General features: G+C 38.2%; 1 protein-coding gene across 1 annotated transcript; it reads left to right on the top strand.

The window, feature by feature from the left end:
- The first annotated feature begins 3068 nt into the window (after positions 1–3068).
- LOC138966724 (probable thiopurine S-methyltransferase) lies at positions 3069–17133 on the top strand. Its single transcript, XM_070339045.1, has 9 exons — positions 3069–3186; positions 5259–5390; positions 6092–6184; positions 7581–7710; positions 8780–8832; positions 9149–9223; positions 10246–10331; positions 12455–12499; positions 13204–17133. The coding sequence occupies exons 2-9, from the start codon at positions 5287–5289 to the stop codon at positions 13317–13319; spliced, it is 702 nt and encodes a 233-aa protein (XP_070195146.1). The 5' UTR covers positions 3069–3186; positions 5259–5286; the 3' UTR covers positions 13320–17133.
- The last annotated feature ends 1372 nt before the right edge of the window (positions 17134–18505 follow it).

Genomic DNA, 18505 nt, shown 5'->3' with positions numbered 1-18505 from the left:
TTGGCCCTGCGGTCATATTACGATTCAAGTCTCGGCCTAGTTGATCTTGTATATAAACTCCACACTGAACCAAAAAACACCCTTCGATAGTACTGATGAGCGACCATGGGTACCTTACATTCATGGGGCCAAATTTTTGCAACCAATTTTTGTATTTAACTTTAAATTTAAATTTGATTCATCCTAAAATGTTTCCCTTCGCATTCAAGGGACGTAACCACTCGGTACACGTTTTCGAAGAAATCGATTTTAAGGGTGAAATCTATTAAATTTCACCACCAATTTTCTTCACATGCAAGAAACTGACATGCTTTTTGTCCTTAAATAATTTCAGTTCATTAATTTTACCAGGAAACATTTCAGTCTCGAGTATATATCGAGAATCGTAATATGACGCGGCAGGGCCAAGATGACAGCGTCACACCGGTTCGGCACTCACCAGACATCATAGTCCTTCTCCATAGGGAAGCATACTTTTTGAGCCGATTTTGTGAAAACACGCGCTCATATAAGTTATACAAAACAAGTACGAGGTGACCCAGATTTTCTGCGACAAATGACCACGGGTCGGTTATGGACCCCTGTAACAATCCTAACTCGAACCCCCAACTCGAACTTGACTTGGCGCGATTAGAGACAGTTTTGTTCGTTGTTTAGTCCATCACAGTATCCCCTTGATCTTACACCTGAGTGAGAGTCTGGAGTCCGGTTCACCGCTGTCGGGCCGCCATAGTCAGTCGGTTGAGGTGATCGATACTTATGGCGATAAGTGCCGGAACTTATTTATTAAACAACATCCAGATAACTGAGTTTTTCAGGTTGGCCATCGTATGGTGAGGCGGAAGAAAGAAAAGATTGAAAAACAAAACCAACAACAAGAGGTATCATCACTGGCCTTATAGAACTATTGTTTTGAACTTCAGAGGGGCGGGGATGTAGCTCAGTCGGTAGCGCGCTGGATTTGTATCCAGTTGGCCGTTGTCAGCGTGAGTTCGTCCCCACGTTCGGCGAGAGATTTATTTCTCAGAGTCAACTTTGTGTGCAGACTCTCCTCGGTGTCCGAACACCCCCGTGTGTACAGCGGCAAGCACAAGACCAAGTGCGCACGAAAAAGATCCTGTAATCCATGTCAGTCAGAGTTCGGTGGGTTATAGAAACACGAAAATACCCAGCATGCTTCCTCCGAAAACGGCGTATGGCTGCCTAAATGGCGGGGTAAAAAACGGTCATACACGTGAAATTCCACAAACACGAGTGTACGTGGGAGTTTCAGCCCACGAACGCAGAAGAAGAAGAAGAACTTTAGAGATCAGTGCCAGTGAAATCAGAGATCGAGTACACATCCTAGTTGGGGAGGCAAGTTCGAATGGCTCTGTTGGACGCAAAACCTCTGGACGCAAAACTTACTTAATTTCCAACAAAGCGCCGCATTTCCGGAAACGAGCTGCCTCGTTCTAGACTGAATGGCATCCCGCCTTCGACTGGCACAAAAAAAGTATACCCTTTTCACAGGTCACAAGAAAATTGGTTGATTAAAATCAACATGGCCGAAGCAATGTTTTCGTAAAAGAAGCGGTATTGTACGGGCACATGTTGAATTTGGGTTACATGTGTTGCAGCTTCCCTTCTTCGTGTCCGATAGACAAGGACAATAAATAGTAGAGCACAGTGCAATTTCATGTTGGCATCTTCTCCACTGAAAGCTATAACCCAAAGACTGAAGACCAAAGTGCTTTCACTTCTGACCCGAATCACCCCCCTCCTGCTAGGTACACGTGCACTTAAGTTAACCTCTGCTTTGACCTGTGTGCCCGGCCAGGAGTCGGATGAGAGAGAGAGAGAGAGAGAGAGAGAGAGAGAGAGAGAGAGAGAGAGAGAGAGAGAGACACACACACATAGACAGAGACAGCATATAGAAACTGACAGAAGCGGAGAGACTCAGAGGGAGACACAGACAAAGACATACACTACAGAGAGAGAGAGAGACTCGGAGAGAGAGAGAGAGAGAGAGAGAGAGAGAGAGAGAGAGAGAGAGAGAGAGAAAACTGTAACTGATCTCGTGAGAACAGTAACAAAACGAGACATGTCACCTCTCCGAATGTATTCCAATAGATGACCGCTCCTGCGGCCATCAATGAATAAGGTATAATTATGAAAAAGCAAGGTATTATACAGGGGAAGTCCGGCTTGACTGTTGTCTCGATCTATTTTGAACACCATGGGTTTTGTTTCAGAGTAAAGTTAGTTTGTTACAACAGGCTGAAATCATCTTTAATTTGAATCAACATGTTGCAACAATCAATCACATCAGTATAGCGCACATCATGTACTTGCACATATGTTTCAAGAGCCCAGATTGCCATGCAGTGACACTGAAGAGCCTGCTCAGTAAAGGGAACTTGAAGTAAAGTTGTCTCTGCAGTCCAGCCTGAGACTGTGTGAGTGTAATATATAATCAATTAAGACTGAGTAAAAATCATTACAATCGATAGTTACCAGTGAGAAGTTCTATCGGAATACTCTTGTTGTATTTTTGTTGTAAAATCACTTTAAGATCTGAAACGTTAAAAATTGTGTCAAATCATTGGTGCGTTTTGGTCGAGTGGGATGTGTCGTTGATCTGTGTTGTTCCAGCCCGCCGAAGTTATCAAAAGTGTTTTTTGTTTTTTTTAAATTCAGTTGGTTTGGTGCGTACGTTATACTGGCAATGCATCTGCTTTTTTCAAGACTGATCATTTTAACACACAAGGACCATTAAAAGCCAACATGACTTGCCAATCATTTTACATCGCATTCTAAGAAAGAGCGGAATTCTCTCTATGCGCGCGGTACATTTCTAGAATCGCGTCGCGCAAAGTTGGAATTCCTACACTGCCGGCCATTGTTGGGATTCCAACAAAGCGCAGGTCATTTCCGGAACAGCGCCGATGACGAGATGAGTCGCAACATCTCTCTTAGACTCGGCCATCCCTTCGTATCTCGGTGAGGCGAACGGTAACGACAGTGTTGTCTCCCTTGTACAACGCTGCTTTCAAAACAGGTCAGAAGTCGCGATACTTGTTGATAAAAATACGTTCTAAACAGCAAGAGAGCAACTGTCAAAGCAACACGCACACGTAAATCAGTTCAAGTTGAACAGATACGGCGAGTTCCGAGTTTGAAACTGGGTTTTAACTACCGTCAACAGTAAATTTCTCATTTGTCATGGCGGGAGTCAGTGTAGTGTTATGTAAACAATCACGAGGCCGAGCTAACACTTAATTTCGTGTCTTGGTGATCATCTCTGTGTGTATCTTTTTCACCTGTCACACAACTGTAGGATCAGACAATACACAGGCGTGGAGGTGATGACAACTAGATTAGTCTTACGGTCACAGAAAAAGCTAGGTGAAAAGATGATCTCATGTGCAATGCAGTGCCATTTCAGAGGATGCGGGATGTCAAAAGAACATTCTCATATTTAAACCAAGAGTCATGTTTAAATTGTAAAAAGCCTTTGTTGTGTCCCATTTAGAACATGCAAATGTGATTTGGTTCCCCTGCCCTAAAAGAAGGTCAGTTGCTATTGCAAAAATTGCAAAGGAGTGCCTCTAAGTTTGTCAAAGAGGTACACAATTTAGATAATTGTGAATGTGTACAGGCACTCAAACTGTCATCTTCAAAAAGCGGAAGACTCACAGGAGAATTGTTTTAGACCTGTAAGGTATTTAATGGTTTTAATGTTGTGTATAACTTTTTTTTCACAAAGCAGGGCTCCCGACACACCGCTCTACCCAGAGTGTCCGGGACCCCAATTCATATGAAAAACAACGTCTTTGTGAAGGTCATGCAATTTAAACTTCCAAAAGTCCCCCTGGTATTGGAATCCTCTAAGGATCCGCTGGCACCCCCTAAAAACTAACATATTGACAATTGAATTGAATTGAATTGTCAATGTTAGTTTTTAGGGGGTCCCAGCGGATCCTTAGAGGATTCCAATACCAGGGGGACTTTTGGAAGTTTAAATTGCATGACCTTCACAAAGACGTTGTTTTTCATATATATCGGTTAAGATTTATACCTAATTAAATTTGTGTTGATACAGATCATCTGGCAGAAAATGCTATTGTTTTTGAAACCCAGTCAAGTTGACATTTTTGTCCGATGCGCATGATATTAAAAACTAATATTCAGTGCGTTCTGGGACCCGCTCTTTTCAGGTTTAGTGCATCCTGGGACCCCCCTTTAAGAATTCGATCCTAGTACGCGTAGTGTTTTTTCAAAGATCTGATAAACAAAGGGATATAATCGCTTTAAATCAAATTCATACAACATGTGTAATAGAGTAAGTGAGAGTTATTTTGGAACCTGTCTCCTGGCACCTGATAGAATAACAAGCATTACAATGAACAAGCGACTTTCATCCTGAAAAAAGGATGAGCGCTGCAAGCTGACAAGCTGTGGACTGGGTGGCCGAGTGGTAACGCACTTGCGCTCGGAAGCGAGAGGTTGCGAGTTTGACCCTGGGTCAGGGCGTTAGCAATTTTCTCCCCCCTTTCCTAACCTATGTGGTGGGTTCAAGTGCTAGTCTTGCGGATGAGACGAAAAACCGAGGTCCCTTCGTGTACACTACATTGGGGTGTGCACGTTAAAGATCCCACGATTGACAAAAGGGTCTTTCCTGGCAAAATTGTATAGGCATAGATAAAAATGTCCACCAAAATACCCGTGTAACTTGGAATAATAGGCCGTGAAAAGTAGGATATGCGCCGAAATGGCTGCGATCTGCTGGCCGATGTGAATGCGTGATGTATTGTGTAAAAAAAATTCCATCTCACACGGCATAAATAAATCCCTGCGCCTTGAATATGTGCGCGATATAAATTGCATAAAATAAAAATTTAAACAAAATAAAAAAAAATCCCTGCGCTTAGAACTGTACCCACGGAATACGCGCGATATAAGCCTCATATTGATATTGATTGATTGATATGTTCCTCATTCTCCAAGGCACTCCAACTAACACTTGCGTTCACAGTCAAACACAAGAACCAGCTTTTATTCCTGACTGGACATATAGTCCTTAGTGATTTTTCAACTTTTTTTTCTGGACAGTTTGCATCATAAAAGTTTGCGTACCGGTTTGAAAACATTCTAGCGCCATCACTGGATCATTGCCACATATGCACTCATCAATCTTGTTACAGTTAATGTATTAGCAATTTTAAACGTACGGTACTTATTTAAAATGAAATAATAAAACATTGTTTTTTTCCCAGGTCACTGCATTATTCTCAGGCTTGCATCATGTCAGAAACCAGCACTGTGAAGTCAACAGTCTTGAGTACGGATGAATGGGTTCAGAGTTGGGACAAAGGAGCCATAGGCTTCCACAAGGATACAATTCATCCGTAAGTTTCACTTCCATTATAGTTGAAACCCCTTAAGACCTAAAAAAAAAATATGGGAAAATAACGTCTGGAAGAATTAGGATCTTAATTTAGAATGAAGATAAATTTACAGAGGCTATGGACAGAAAGTGTGAAAAAAATCAAGGTTGGAAATAATTAGTGAAAAGGTGAGGAGGTCTTAAATTGTGGGATTTTAAAATGAGGGCTCCACTATATTCATTTGGGTACTTTTTAGTTTTACTCATGTGAAAAAGGAATGATTTGAAAGTTTTTTTTCTGAAAGTCAGCTTTTCCTTCTTACCTGAAATAAACCAACGTCAATTATATGAGGTTTAGACATATTTTGTGTGATTGTATATTTTTTGACAATTTTCAGAATGTATAAATGTGTTTGTGAGAAAATTAGCTTAGTCTTCATTTAAGGAAAGCAAGTGGACATTGTGAAGACTCAGATGTAATTTAACCAGTGGAAGATGATTTTTGTATATATAGCACGTACAAATTGCACGTTGTAAATGCTGATATGATTTTATTTCCGAAATATGCATGCTGTTTGATCAAACAGCTCTAGAATCCTGACACAGATTCATCGCATTTTCCTTTGCAGATCACAGGGAAGAATCTGTTCAGGTGATTTGTTTATAATGATCAGCCATGATTTCATCAGATTAGTCATAGTAACTGACTCAGTTATTTTTCAGGTTGTTGGAGAAGCATCTATCGGTTATGGTGAATGGCAAAACCAACATTAGAATATTCTTCCCTCTCTGTGGAAAGGCGCTGGATATGAAATGGTAAGAAAGGGTTATGATTGATAACAAGGTTAGGAATCATTACCGTATCGGAGGTAGTGATGTAGATACATGTACCGTACTTTTTTCCTCGAGTTTGACCCCTGCGTCTTGTATAAGGAACCCCCTGAGTACCAGTCAAACAACTTGTGATAATGCATGTTTCAGCTACTAGGTACTACCCTGGCCAAGTTTCCTCTCAAGACATCAAAGAGACCGCCCCATAGGTTAAACTCGGTCACTGACCCCGGTGCAGGAAGTGTTTCCTCTCTCAGATCTATGACAGGGGAACCACCTCTCATAGCAAAAACTGGGTCATTGACCCCTGGGAAGAAGGTCAGTGTCTAAACAAGGCAACCCAGCTATCACAATGGACCTGCCTTTGATCTCCCCGCACACACAGAGCACATATTTCCACTCTGTATTCTTCCTTTGATGTGCGGCTTATTTTCATTCTTCCACGTTTGTTACCGGGGTATACTTTTTTAATTTTGGTGCGCCCTATCGGCCCCCTGCGCCCAATGGGTGACTGGAATACAATTTTTTTTAAAAAGAGGGGGTTGCGCCTTATGCGCTGTAGCGCAGCATATAGCGCCTTGTAACCCGGAAAGTACGGTATATATGTGTGTTTTCTGTATGATTATGAATATTCATGATGGATGAGATATGGATGATAACATGATCAATGTCATGAAAAGTACAAGTTGATCCTTCTACATGTCTCCACCACATTGCCCATCTGTTGTGCTGCAAGAAACTCACAGTGTTTTATGAACATGTCAAACCATAGACCCTTGCTGCTAAAACGTATTGTTTCTGAACATTTTTAATTACATGTACAACATTTCATCATATCCTGTTCCTTTGAAGAGAAGAGAAACTGTGAACAACCAACCAACAAATCCAGTTGCAACAACAACTCAACAACAACAACAACAAAGAATGAGAAGTCCCTTGAGCTGAGAATATTTATTAAAGCAAACATGGTTTGATTAATTGTTTGATTGGCTGATTGATTAAGCGGTTAACTTATCAATTCATCCACTGAATCTGTCAAGATCAGTCTTGGGATCAAGAGACAATCCTTAACTGTTCTTTTTCTGTTAATTATGGCATTATTATTTATTTATTTATATAAAGACCGCTAGGTCTATGGTCTACTTGCGATGACAGGCCCTTCCAATGAGAGGACACCTCCCATAAAAGGACAGCTGTTGTCCCTTTGTCTTTTTACTTGTTTTAAAAGGCCGCCTGCAATGAAGGGGCACTTTTAGCTGGTCCGAAGGGTGTCCTTTTATCAAAGGTACCAGTGTATAGTAATTCTTTTGTTTTGTCTATGATTAAACGGTACAAAGACAAACATTTTCTTGGGGTTTTTATTTTTGATAATTATGTGAAGGCTTGCAGACCAGGGTCACACAGTGATCGGGGTGGAAGCAGCACAGCAGGCTGTGGAGGAGTTCTTTGAGGAACAGAAAGTACCCTTCACAACGCAGTCTGTACCTGCTGTCAATGGCAAACTCTTTCAGGTAAATGCTTTTTGCATTGCTTTAAAAAAAAAAATTGTTTAAAGGCATATGTACGCGCTCCCGTGTTTACAAAGTGTAGTTTGCCCATAATCGATGTCAAACGCACCATAAGACCATGTAATGACGATATGTCGCCATGCGCGGACCATATACATGCATTACAGCTTGTTTTAGAGTCTCAAAAACTTTGGATGTAAACAAAGACGCGGAGTTATTTCCCTTGCGTCAACTCTACCTCTGTTGGCAAATCTATAAATAGGACGATCCAGATCAAAATGAAAATTAACATATCTCAACATTGAAGGGGTCCTAGACCACAATATTTTGCAGGGAACTTAATTTAGCATGTCTCCAGCTGTTGGTAAAGCAATTAGCGTGTATAGTCATCGAGTACATATGGCTTTAAGTATTATTCATAAATATTAAAAAGCAAAAAAATTCAGTTTATACAACTTTTGTTATTGACGTGACATACTAGAAACATTTACTATGACTTCAGTTAATCTATTGATTTTTTTTTAAAGACAACAAAGAAGATACACAGCAGACAAATATTCATTTTTTTCTAATTTTCATTTATTTTGATTTGCATTAAAATGAATAATGATAATAATAAAAGTGTTTTTACATGTATTTAGATAGAAAATATTCTTTGACACATTTCCACGTACCTGTTCATGGTAAACACCGTTTAAAAAGTTGCATAGACATATGCTATAAGTAAAGGTTCATGGTGAGACTGCAGGAAATACAATGTGAACATGTTTGAACAGTTCCAGTCTATGAAGGTCACGGTGGTCATGCCGATGAGGATGCTGATCTATTGTGTGATAATTGTTCGCAATGTTTGTGATGGGTGATTTGTAATGGGTGGAGGACTATAGTGTGAAAGTACAGTTATACCTCTAGGGTTAAACAAATTGAACAAGTAGGTCTCTACAGAGAGGTAGTTTAAAAAAAAAGGTTCATTTACTGACACTATGACCAGAAAGTCTGAGAAAATGAGGTCTTGATAAAGAGGGGGAGAGAGAGAGAGATGACAAAAATGCAGTGTTTGTGTTTTTTGTAGAGTGAAGACAAAAAGTTAAACATCTACTGTTGTGACTTCTACAACTTTTCCAAGTGAGTATCAATGTTATGTTTGTTTTTTATTCTTATCTAATCTTTTTTTTTATATGTGAACAGGCTGGTTCACAGACAGACACAGAGACAAACACAGACAGACAGAGACAGACACATATATACACACACACACACACACATAACACACATACATACACTAACACACACACACACACACACACACACACACACACACACACACACACACACACACACACACACACACACACACACACACACACACATTATTACGAGGATGCAATAAAAAATAAACATCATACATGGCTATTAATTTGTATTAAATTCTTATTTTCAGAGATATAGCTGGACAAGTTGATGGCATATGGGATAGAGGAGCACTTGTGGCCATTAACAACGAAGATCACGAGAAGTAATTATTGCCAAATTTGTCTCTTGATCATTGAGATATTGTTTTGTTGTTGAAGTTAATTATTATAAAACGCAAAAAGTAAAAGAGTTCAGAGAAAAAAGAAAAAAAGATTGAAAGATAAAAAAAAAATTAAAAAAAATGTTTTGCTTGCTGGAAATGCAAACCCGTTACCAGACTATCGACTTGATTAGCTGTTAAGCACTCTACCAACGGAGCTATAACCAGGCTCACTGTTTTCAGGAGTTAAAAGAGAAATTTTGACTTCGAATGTTACGCGCGAGTTCCAGACCTGTGCACATCTATATCTGTAATTTCTTTGATTTTTATATGCAGAATACGGTGCTACAGATTTTTAATTAAAATTCCGAAATTCCAATGTTTTACTCAAAAAAATGTTTTTTGTACTTTTGTTCTGTTTTAAGATGTTTTGACCAATTAGTTGGCCGTTGCGCTGAAAAGACGTTTTCCGATTTACCGGAAGCGCGCGTGTTCTCAGCATTGAGTCTTTGTTCTTAGACTTAGTTCGTCCAGCGTCTGTGTGGCAACTTGTGATTGAAGTGCTTTTAGTTATGCGCTATAGAAATCTCCTTAATAAATAAAATAAGTGAAACATGGAAAAGAAAAAAAGAGTGCGAGATTCAGATAGTGAAGAGGAGACACCGGCTCTGTCACCAAAGAAGACAACAGTGTTGATGTTTCACCTTGGCTTGTTAATAAATAGCAATTCCCATTCTACTGCATCATAGTGTTTCAGTTTGTGTGCTTTGTGAGCAGAATTATGTTTTGAACTGTCGTTACAGCTTACTACTGAAACATTTAAAAACTACTGAGATTTGGTTTGTTTACTACTGATGAGCGTTTTGAGTGTGCACAGGTCTGGAGTTCTCAAATTCCTCAGTGAAAGAGGTCAAACCAGTTTTCTGTTTTTTTGTTGCCCGAAGCTTTCTTTCATAGCATTATCTCTTTCATGGCAATTTTCATTCTGTAGAAATATCTGTTTATGTGATTTTTATATTTTCCAGATACGCAACCATTCTGAAAGGCTTGATGGCACCAGGTTGTAGGTATCTGCTGTCTGCAACACAGTATGATGAAACCAAATATGCAGGTGAGATACCAGGTGCATGGAGACGTATCAAGGGAATGATGCAAAATGCACCTACGTACTGCATACACAATGTATATCATACGTTCTACGATGCTGATCTCATTGGAGTGTATCAAAATGTTCAATTTTTTGTTTTAAGAATGTTGTTCTTGCTGTGAAAATGTAAAAATCTAGCTCCAAATATCTGTTAGAAACTAATTATTTTCCTTTTTTTTTTTTACCCTACTGTGACCTTGAAAGTTGACAAATTTCTGGAGGTTATCAGGGGCTATGAAGGTGTGTGAAGTTTTGAAAGTCTAACTGCATAAACATTTGAGAAAATGTCATTGTCAATTTGTATGTCTGTGAACCGTAACGATCTTGACAGGAAAATTGTCATTTTTATTGAGTCGGTACCAGATTTAAAAACGTAATAACTTCCATTCTATCAACTGCTTACATCAGAAACTTGGCAGCTGGGTATATTTGTTGATGCTGTAAGAAGCGGTACATCAACGGAGTGCTTGGTTTTATATAGCACACGTTGGTGGTTGAGACATAAATATAAATATACAGCCTAACGGTGGTGACACTTGTGACACTATGATTATGGCAAATACATGTACATGTATAATGTTTCCATAATTTCTCTTTAACTTTTTTGATTTTATTGGTTGGTAGATTTCCTCCAGCACAATAATACGGAAAAGTTTTTGTTGCTGACAGTTTTACCCTCAGTTTTAAAACCAAGTTTCGAAGTTGTGGCAAATCAGAAGAAAATTTGATAAAACTGTAAATATTTGTTGTTATACCTGATGCTCAATTTTTACACAGTTGTATGTGTGAGAGTAAGACAGATGAGCAAACAAACAAGCGCATGCAGACAATTACTGAAAAATACTGAAGTAATCCCCCCGCTTCTGCTGGGAACATACACATGACGAGTATAAACAAGGGAGGTAAGTTCTCGTGGTTCTGGCGGAGTTGCTCCCCCTCAAGATGTGCAAGCCATAATGTTTAGAAGAGTTACTCCCCTTTGCAAGGTTCTGCTCACAATCGCATTTGACCGCAAGCATGTCTTTGCTTACAACCCTGGTGTGTTTTTGTTCATACGGTTGTTTTTATGTTAGATTTCAACTCATGCTAGATCGTACAGAAATCAGTTTAAGCATGGCTGGTAAATTAGTTGGAGAGGAAGTTAACCGGTTAATTCTTTCTCTGCATAATATTATAACTATTTTTGACAATGTTGAGCTTAATAGACAAAATACTAAGTATAACACAAATGAAACTTGAACAGTTTTTATTGTACGTCTATGTCTCAATTATTCTTATATTGTGTAATGGCATTTTTCAGTGAAAATTAAATAAATTGTTCGGATTTTGGCTAATGTAAAGCTAAATTTAGCAACTTCATACGATTCATACATAATTCAGGTTGAAGAACGAAACGAACAGAAAACATCGACGGCGCATGAAATAATTTTAAGACAATATTTGACATATTATATGGTTATACAGTGCCAAATTATAAAGGTGACAGTGGCATTTTTAGGGTAAATAACAGCAGTTATAATATAAGATTTGTTTAGCACCTGAGGTATTTTAGACTTGACCCATTGTCCGGCTCTTTGAATTCCAAGTTTTGCTTACCATCAACCAACCACCATTACCAATGTAGTCCTCTTCGGAGGCTACAATGTAATTTTCAACTCTTTGAGAGCAGACTAGATCTGCTTATTGTAAGAATTAATGTTGACTGAATAACATTGGTCAGGAAGGGTATCTCTGGGGTGTAATACTATTCTAGATAGTATCATTGACACTATGCATGCGACTTATTCTGAATGAATCATTCCCAACATTTCATGTGCGCGTTCATGCCATTCGCCATTCAGGTCACAAAATGTTGAGTAATGATTTTGATTCTTTATGGCATTTGAGGATGAAGCAGAAAATCCTCTCCTCTACCTCTCCGTCCTTTATTCATTTACACTAGACAGACAGTCTGACACAAACAAATGCAGACAGTCACACACTTACCGTGCTGATGATGATGAGTGAGTTTTTTTTGGTTTTTTACTGGTTTTTTTCATAACTGCTGTACATGTATTATTAACATTTTGTTTTAATACATGTTGCAGGGCCCCCACACCATCTGAGTGATGATGCTGTTCAACAACTCTATGGTAAGCCTCCCCCAACCCCCCCCTCCTTGTCCTTGAGTACCCCACAAAGTGTGTGGTTAGGTTATGATTACTTGACCTTCCCTCTTTTTCCTGTTGACCTAAGACTTTTTTCTGTGAAAATTAACAACTCATGGATAAAACACAGACACACACACACACACACACACTACGGAAAACAAACAAACCAGACTGAATTTACTATACATTCCCCCCCTCCCCCCTCAAAAAAAGAAAAGAAGAATAAAAAGTTATCTACATACTTACAGAAACACGAAAATACCAAGCATGCATACCCCAAAGGGTCATGCAAGTAAAATTCCACTCATGCAAAAGACGAGTGTACATTGGAGTTACAGCCAATGGTTGCAGAAGAAGAAGAAATTGCAATTTTTAGGCATATATTTATACGTGTACAAATATGATACATGTATATGGATGCGTACTCAAGCATGAGCCTACATAGACACGTTCAGCACGGATTTAAAAGTGGAAAAATGATGTTGGTGTCTTACATTAAAACGTTTTTCTGCCTTTTGTTAATTAACTGGAAAAGAAAATGTTACATGTAGTTTCAATACCAATCACATCATTATTACTTCCTGTTGACCATTCTCAGATGACATAACCTAATTAGCTAAGCTAGTGTTATGCTCTACATGCATGTTGCAATGATATTGTGAAACTTTCTTTTCATTTTCTTTTAGGTGACAAGTACAGCATTGAAATGATTGATGATGTGGACGCATTAGAGAGCAGAGATTCTGGTCGCTGGGGGATTGACTGGCTGAGAGAGAAGGTGTTTCTCATCACTCCTAAATGAGCTAATCCCAAATTGCCAGTGCAAGCATTCAGGAATTCCAGAGATACTTAGGCCACACAAAAAAATATATGATGGTTTAGGGTAACCCAACCAACCCTATTTTTACCTGCCGACCCTAAAACTTTTTTTTTTATTTAAGAAAAACCACAAAAACTGTTGGCATATTTTGCGAACCATACCCAGACTAAGGGAAGTAACCTTCTTTAAAATTGACTAAATTAAAAAAAAAATATATATATATTTATAAAAAAAGACGACCTACCGACCCTATCTTTTTTTGGTCACGTTACCCTAAACAAACATATATTTTTGTTTGGCCTTATCCAGATACTGTAGAATTTCTCCCAGGAAGAAATCTCAGTGTTATTCAAATAAAGGCTGCTGGTCTTATAATGGCCATGGAACTTAGAAGAAGGTGTTGAAGATGCAGAACATTGGGGAGAAGATATAAACTATATATTCACGGCCCGATTGATTAAATGAATGATGTATATATTTGTCTGTCTGGATAATCTATAATGAATTATGAATATTCAATATCTAGCTGGACTATTTAAAAATCAAATTACCTATATGCTATTCAGTTAAAATCATGTTTACATTCCTGTATCAGAAAATGTGACCAATCTAAATGATCAGTGTATCATTAAAGAAGAAATGTATTGGTGTCATTAGTATCGCTACAACAAAATGATTTTAAAAAATGTTTGTATTGTTGTTATGTTCATATATGGACCAAATACAAAACAACAGAAAACGACAAGAAAATGATTTTTTCAACATGTGTTATTGTTTTTACTATTTTTAAAATGAAAGTAGTTTTGGCAAACGACTATTAAATGTGTCCATGATCATAAAATTGCATTTTATGCATATGCTTATATTTGTGACTTTGGATGATGCATGTAATTATGAAGACAACATATGTTTGCAATAGTAAAATAAGCAATAGCATGACTTAATTAAAGAATCATATTATTCTGTGGTTTCTCTCATTTACAGTGTTTTTGTCTTTATCGAAGCTGTTGATTGATAAAAATAGGTAAAACAAGTCGCATAAGGCGAAAATACAACATTTAGTCAAGCTGTCGAGCTCACAGAATGAAACTGAACGCACTGCATTTTTTCAGCAAACTGTATACTCTTAGCATCGTCAGTCCACCGCTCGTGGAAAGGCAGTGAAATTGACAAGAAGAGCGGGGTAGTAGTTGCGCTGAGAAGGATAGCACGCTTTTCTTTATCTCTATTCTTTTTAACTTTCTGAGCTTGTTTTTAATCTAAACATATCATACCTATATGTTTTTGGAATCAGGAATAAGATGAAATTATTTTTAAATCAATTTCGGAAAATTAATTTTAATCATAATTGTTATATTTTTAATTTTCAGAGATTGTTTGTAATCCGAATATAACATATTTATATTTTTTTGGAATCAGAAAATGATGCAGAATAAGATGAAATTTTTTGTTTTTGGATCGTTTTATAAAAATATAATTTTAATTACAATTTTCAGATTTTTAATGACCAAAGTCATCAATTAATTTTTAAGCCTCCAAGTTGAAATGCAATACCAAAGTCCAGCCTTCGTCGAAGATTGCTTGGCCAAAATTTCAATCAATTTGATTGAAAAATGAGGGTGTGACAGTGCCGCCTCAACTTTTACAAAAAGCCGGATATGACGTCATCAAAGGCATTTATCGAAAAAATAAAAAAACGTCTGGGGATATCATTCCCAGGAACTTTCATGTCAATTTTAATTAAGATCGGTCCAGTAGTTTACTCTGAATCGCTCTACACACACACACACACACACACACACACACACACACACACACACACACACACACACCAAAACTTGACTAAATGTAAAAAGAAGAGATAGAATGTCATGAATTTCTGATCAAGGATTAAGAAAGCAAAGACAAATAATATGATTTATGTACTGTTTACTGTGAAATTAAAAGAGAGTGCCATTTTCATCTGTACTATCAGAGACATATGTCTCTGGTACTATCGGAACCCATTCTGATAATCATTGGTCCATGCAATCGCTCTTGTCTCTCTGACAGGATGGATAATTGCTACGCGGAGTACAGGGAAAGAAAGTGTCTAAAAGCCGAAATCTATCAAAACAAGAATACAGAGTTATCTCCCAGATGTTTTTCGCTAATGTTTCTGATCAAAAGACGAAAGACGAACGTGATTGTAGAATGGCCGACTTCGACAGTGATCTCCGTTCTGTTCTTCACAGTTATGATAAAAAAACGCTCGCGCTGGACCCGAGTACTCTTCAGACTGGCTCGCTCAATAAATATAAATGTTTGGAATGTCTGTGGTGTGAATGTTGATTTCTGACCAGAAATGCAGATCTATCTCTGCGGGCCGATTCATAGATTCAACCTACTAACTGCGACCTCATCTGTGATCAGATGGCCAAGCAATGCATGAAATCTTTTATTCTAAAGCCTTATGGCTCGTTTCGACAAGCATTAAACGGATGACATTAACCACATGCAGCTTATTCTTCAGAAAAATGCACACAAAAAATGGGTTGGGTTCGGTGATTTGTACATAAAGTGATAAACGTCTTCCTCGCGATAGATTCGCTGATTATTTTGTCTTATGAAGCCGTCATCAACACGAACACAATGATTGCAGAAGCCAAACTCTGTACCTACACGACCGAGACACAAGACTGATTATTTCACAGCTGCAATGTGAATAGAGAACAAAGACGTTTTGGGTAAGCTTACTCACGTCAGGTCTTCACTGACAAGCTAGGAACAGACGGAAAATTCCGAACAAAAGTAAATGACGTCAAAGTCTCTTTCGCTTTGCGTGTAACTTTGTCATGACGTATTTTTGTGTGACGCGTTCGGCTGTTCTATCAGTTCAATGGCTGCGTGTTGCCCCGCCGGTGTGAACTCCTCCTACGGCCAAGTCGTTTTTGTGGTTTATTTCGCATTTAGGTCCCAGGTAACATTATGAAGTTTTAATACGATCAATCGGACCTATTATCAAGTTAGTGTATCAACTTTTGAACGAACTGCGCCCAGTAGTTTCCCAGCAATAAGCTGTTAAGTGGAGAAAGACACACACACAGACAGACACACAATTAAAGTCTGCTGAGCCCAAGTACTAGCGTATTCGGGGATAAAGACATCGTTCTAAGGTCAAAACAAGTCGAAATGTTGAGACTGCTGTGGGAAGGAGACCGTGATATTGTTGCATCACTCACAACTGGTTACGGAAATTTTTTCGTCCGCTCCGTAGCCATTTTGTTATGATCACGTGACAAAGTTGATTATCACGTGACACTTTTGCCATATTTAGAGTTGTTTGCACAGTAAATACATCCGCGAAAGATAGCTCGCTTGGAACTGTCTTACATAACAATTCCTTTGTAATTTAAAAATTACACAACACCATAAAAAATCATTATCGACGATTGCGAATCTGCTTATATCAATAACACATTACGAAAAGCTCTAAATATGTTAAAAAAAAAAATCGATTTCCTCTCCAGAGAAGGAAAACAAAGGCATCCTGTCAGGGATAAATGAGACCCGAAGGGAAGTAACTCATTTTACCTGAGTTTAAGATGTATCGGAACCATGGTAAATCATGTTAAAAATGGTGTTTAAGCAAGAAGATTCTAAGTGTTATCCAGCATGTATTTGTCATTAAATCTTAATTTTTTCCCAAGGACTGATTATTTATTCCACCTAGAATTACCATGAATTTTACGTTTGTGCGATTGATTGTGTCTTTTGTTTTAATATGTTAACGCAATAAACAGTTTATACAAACATATTAATTCTTCTTTCTTTGGGAGTAGCTCAGTTTGATTCAAAACATGATTCTAAGCAAATGCATGTTCTGTTTTGATGGAATGTTTTCTCTCTTGTCTATGTATTCACACACACACACACACACACACACACAACATAGTTGGTTAGTTAGTTGTTGCTTTTTGGGTCCAGCGGACCATATAGGCCAAAATCAGGACCCCACACATGCAGTGCTAACTGTAATCTGTGACAAAAAAAACAAGAAAGGTAAGTTGTTGGAACATTGTTATTGACAAAATTACGTTTCAATCACAAATATATCAACCCAAAGGTCGTGAACAGACAAATATTCACACAAAACTTATCTTGATAGAATCCGTTTTCGCCCACTCGCCAGGAAGCCGAGCGAATGAATCATTTGCTCGGCTTCCTGGCGAGTGGGCGAAAACTGATTCTATCAAGATAAAATAATTTTGTGTGAATATTTGTTTGTCTGTTCACTTAAAAGACCTTTGGGTTGATATATTTGTGATTGTAACATAATTTTGTCAATAACAACGTTCTAACAACTTCTCTTAATTGTTTTTTGATTCTGAATTTTGGAACGTTGACAGTCTCTTTGTTTTTGGATTTGTAATCTGTGACATTATCAAAACCACATAAACCAGAAGTACACAAATGATCAGTCTTCACTTCACATGTACAGACAGGAGTTGAAAAACAGAAAAGTGAGAACAAAATCGGTGTTTGCGGTAACATCCCGCCGATGGCATAATTATTAGAGAGTTCACTGAAAGGATATTTAGAAACAAATTAGGTTAGCCTGATATCACTTTGGTTGTAAGACCATGCAGCATTGTGATGTTCCATGTATGTTCATTGTTGAAATAACCAGAGATACTGTGATTATAAGAAATATCTGTGTCAACTGAACTACATGTACTCAGCAATTTGTAGATGCGCATTCTAATATATAATGTAAACAACAACAGCAACAGCATTCTACACCCTACGTACGAGGTGTCTGGGAACACATCCGCACGGAGGGGTTTTGCGACCAGCGCAGCAAAGAGAAAGCGGGACATTTTTCTCGGGCGCGTGCGGCAGCCAGCACTATGTCTCTCTACTGTTTAAAATATAATGTAAACAACAACAGCAACAACGATGAAGAGTTGGTTAGGTAGTACGCTAGGTTGTGCAGAGATGTGATGATTTTCGTATATATATGTGTTTTTGCTTTGATTTTTGTTTGTTTGTTTTGTTTTTTTGTTTGACGGTATTATTAACTGACGGTATTATTATTAAGCAGGTAATACGTCCATAATGCCAAGTATTGTAATCTGCATGTTATGTTAAGCTCCGGCCTTACTTGTAGGCGAACGGTATGTTATATG

This window comes from Littorina saxatilis, linkage group LG5 (genome assembly GCF_037325665.1).
Source record: "Littorina saxatilis isolate snail1 linkage group LG5, US_GU_Lsax_2.0, whole genome shotgun sequence".
NCBI classification, from domain to species: Eukaryota; Metazoa; Mollusca; class Gastropoda; order Littorinimorpha; family Littorinidae; genus Littorina; species Littorina saxatilis.
This window is presented reverse-complemented; position numbering and strand designations above follow the sequence as displayed.

Excerpts from the sequence above, each read along its gene's own strand:
- LOC138966724 (XM_070339045.1), top strand. The coding sequence starts at position 5,287 with ATGTCAGAAACCAGCACTGTGAAGTCAACAGTCTTGAGTACGGATGAA. Across the intron at positions 9,224-10,245 it reads AACAACGAAGATCACGAGAA|ATACGCAACCATTCTGAAAG; the intron begins GTAATTATTGCC and ends TATATTTTCCAG. Across the intron at positions 12,500-13,203 it reads TGCTGTTCAACAACTCTATG|GTGACAAGTACAGCATTGAA; the intron begins GTAAGCCTCCCC and ends ATTTTCTTTTAG.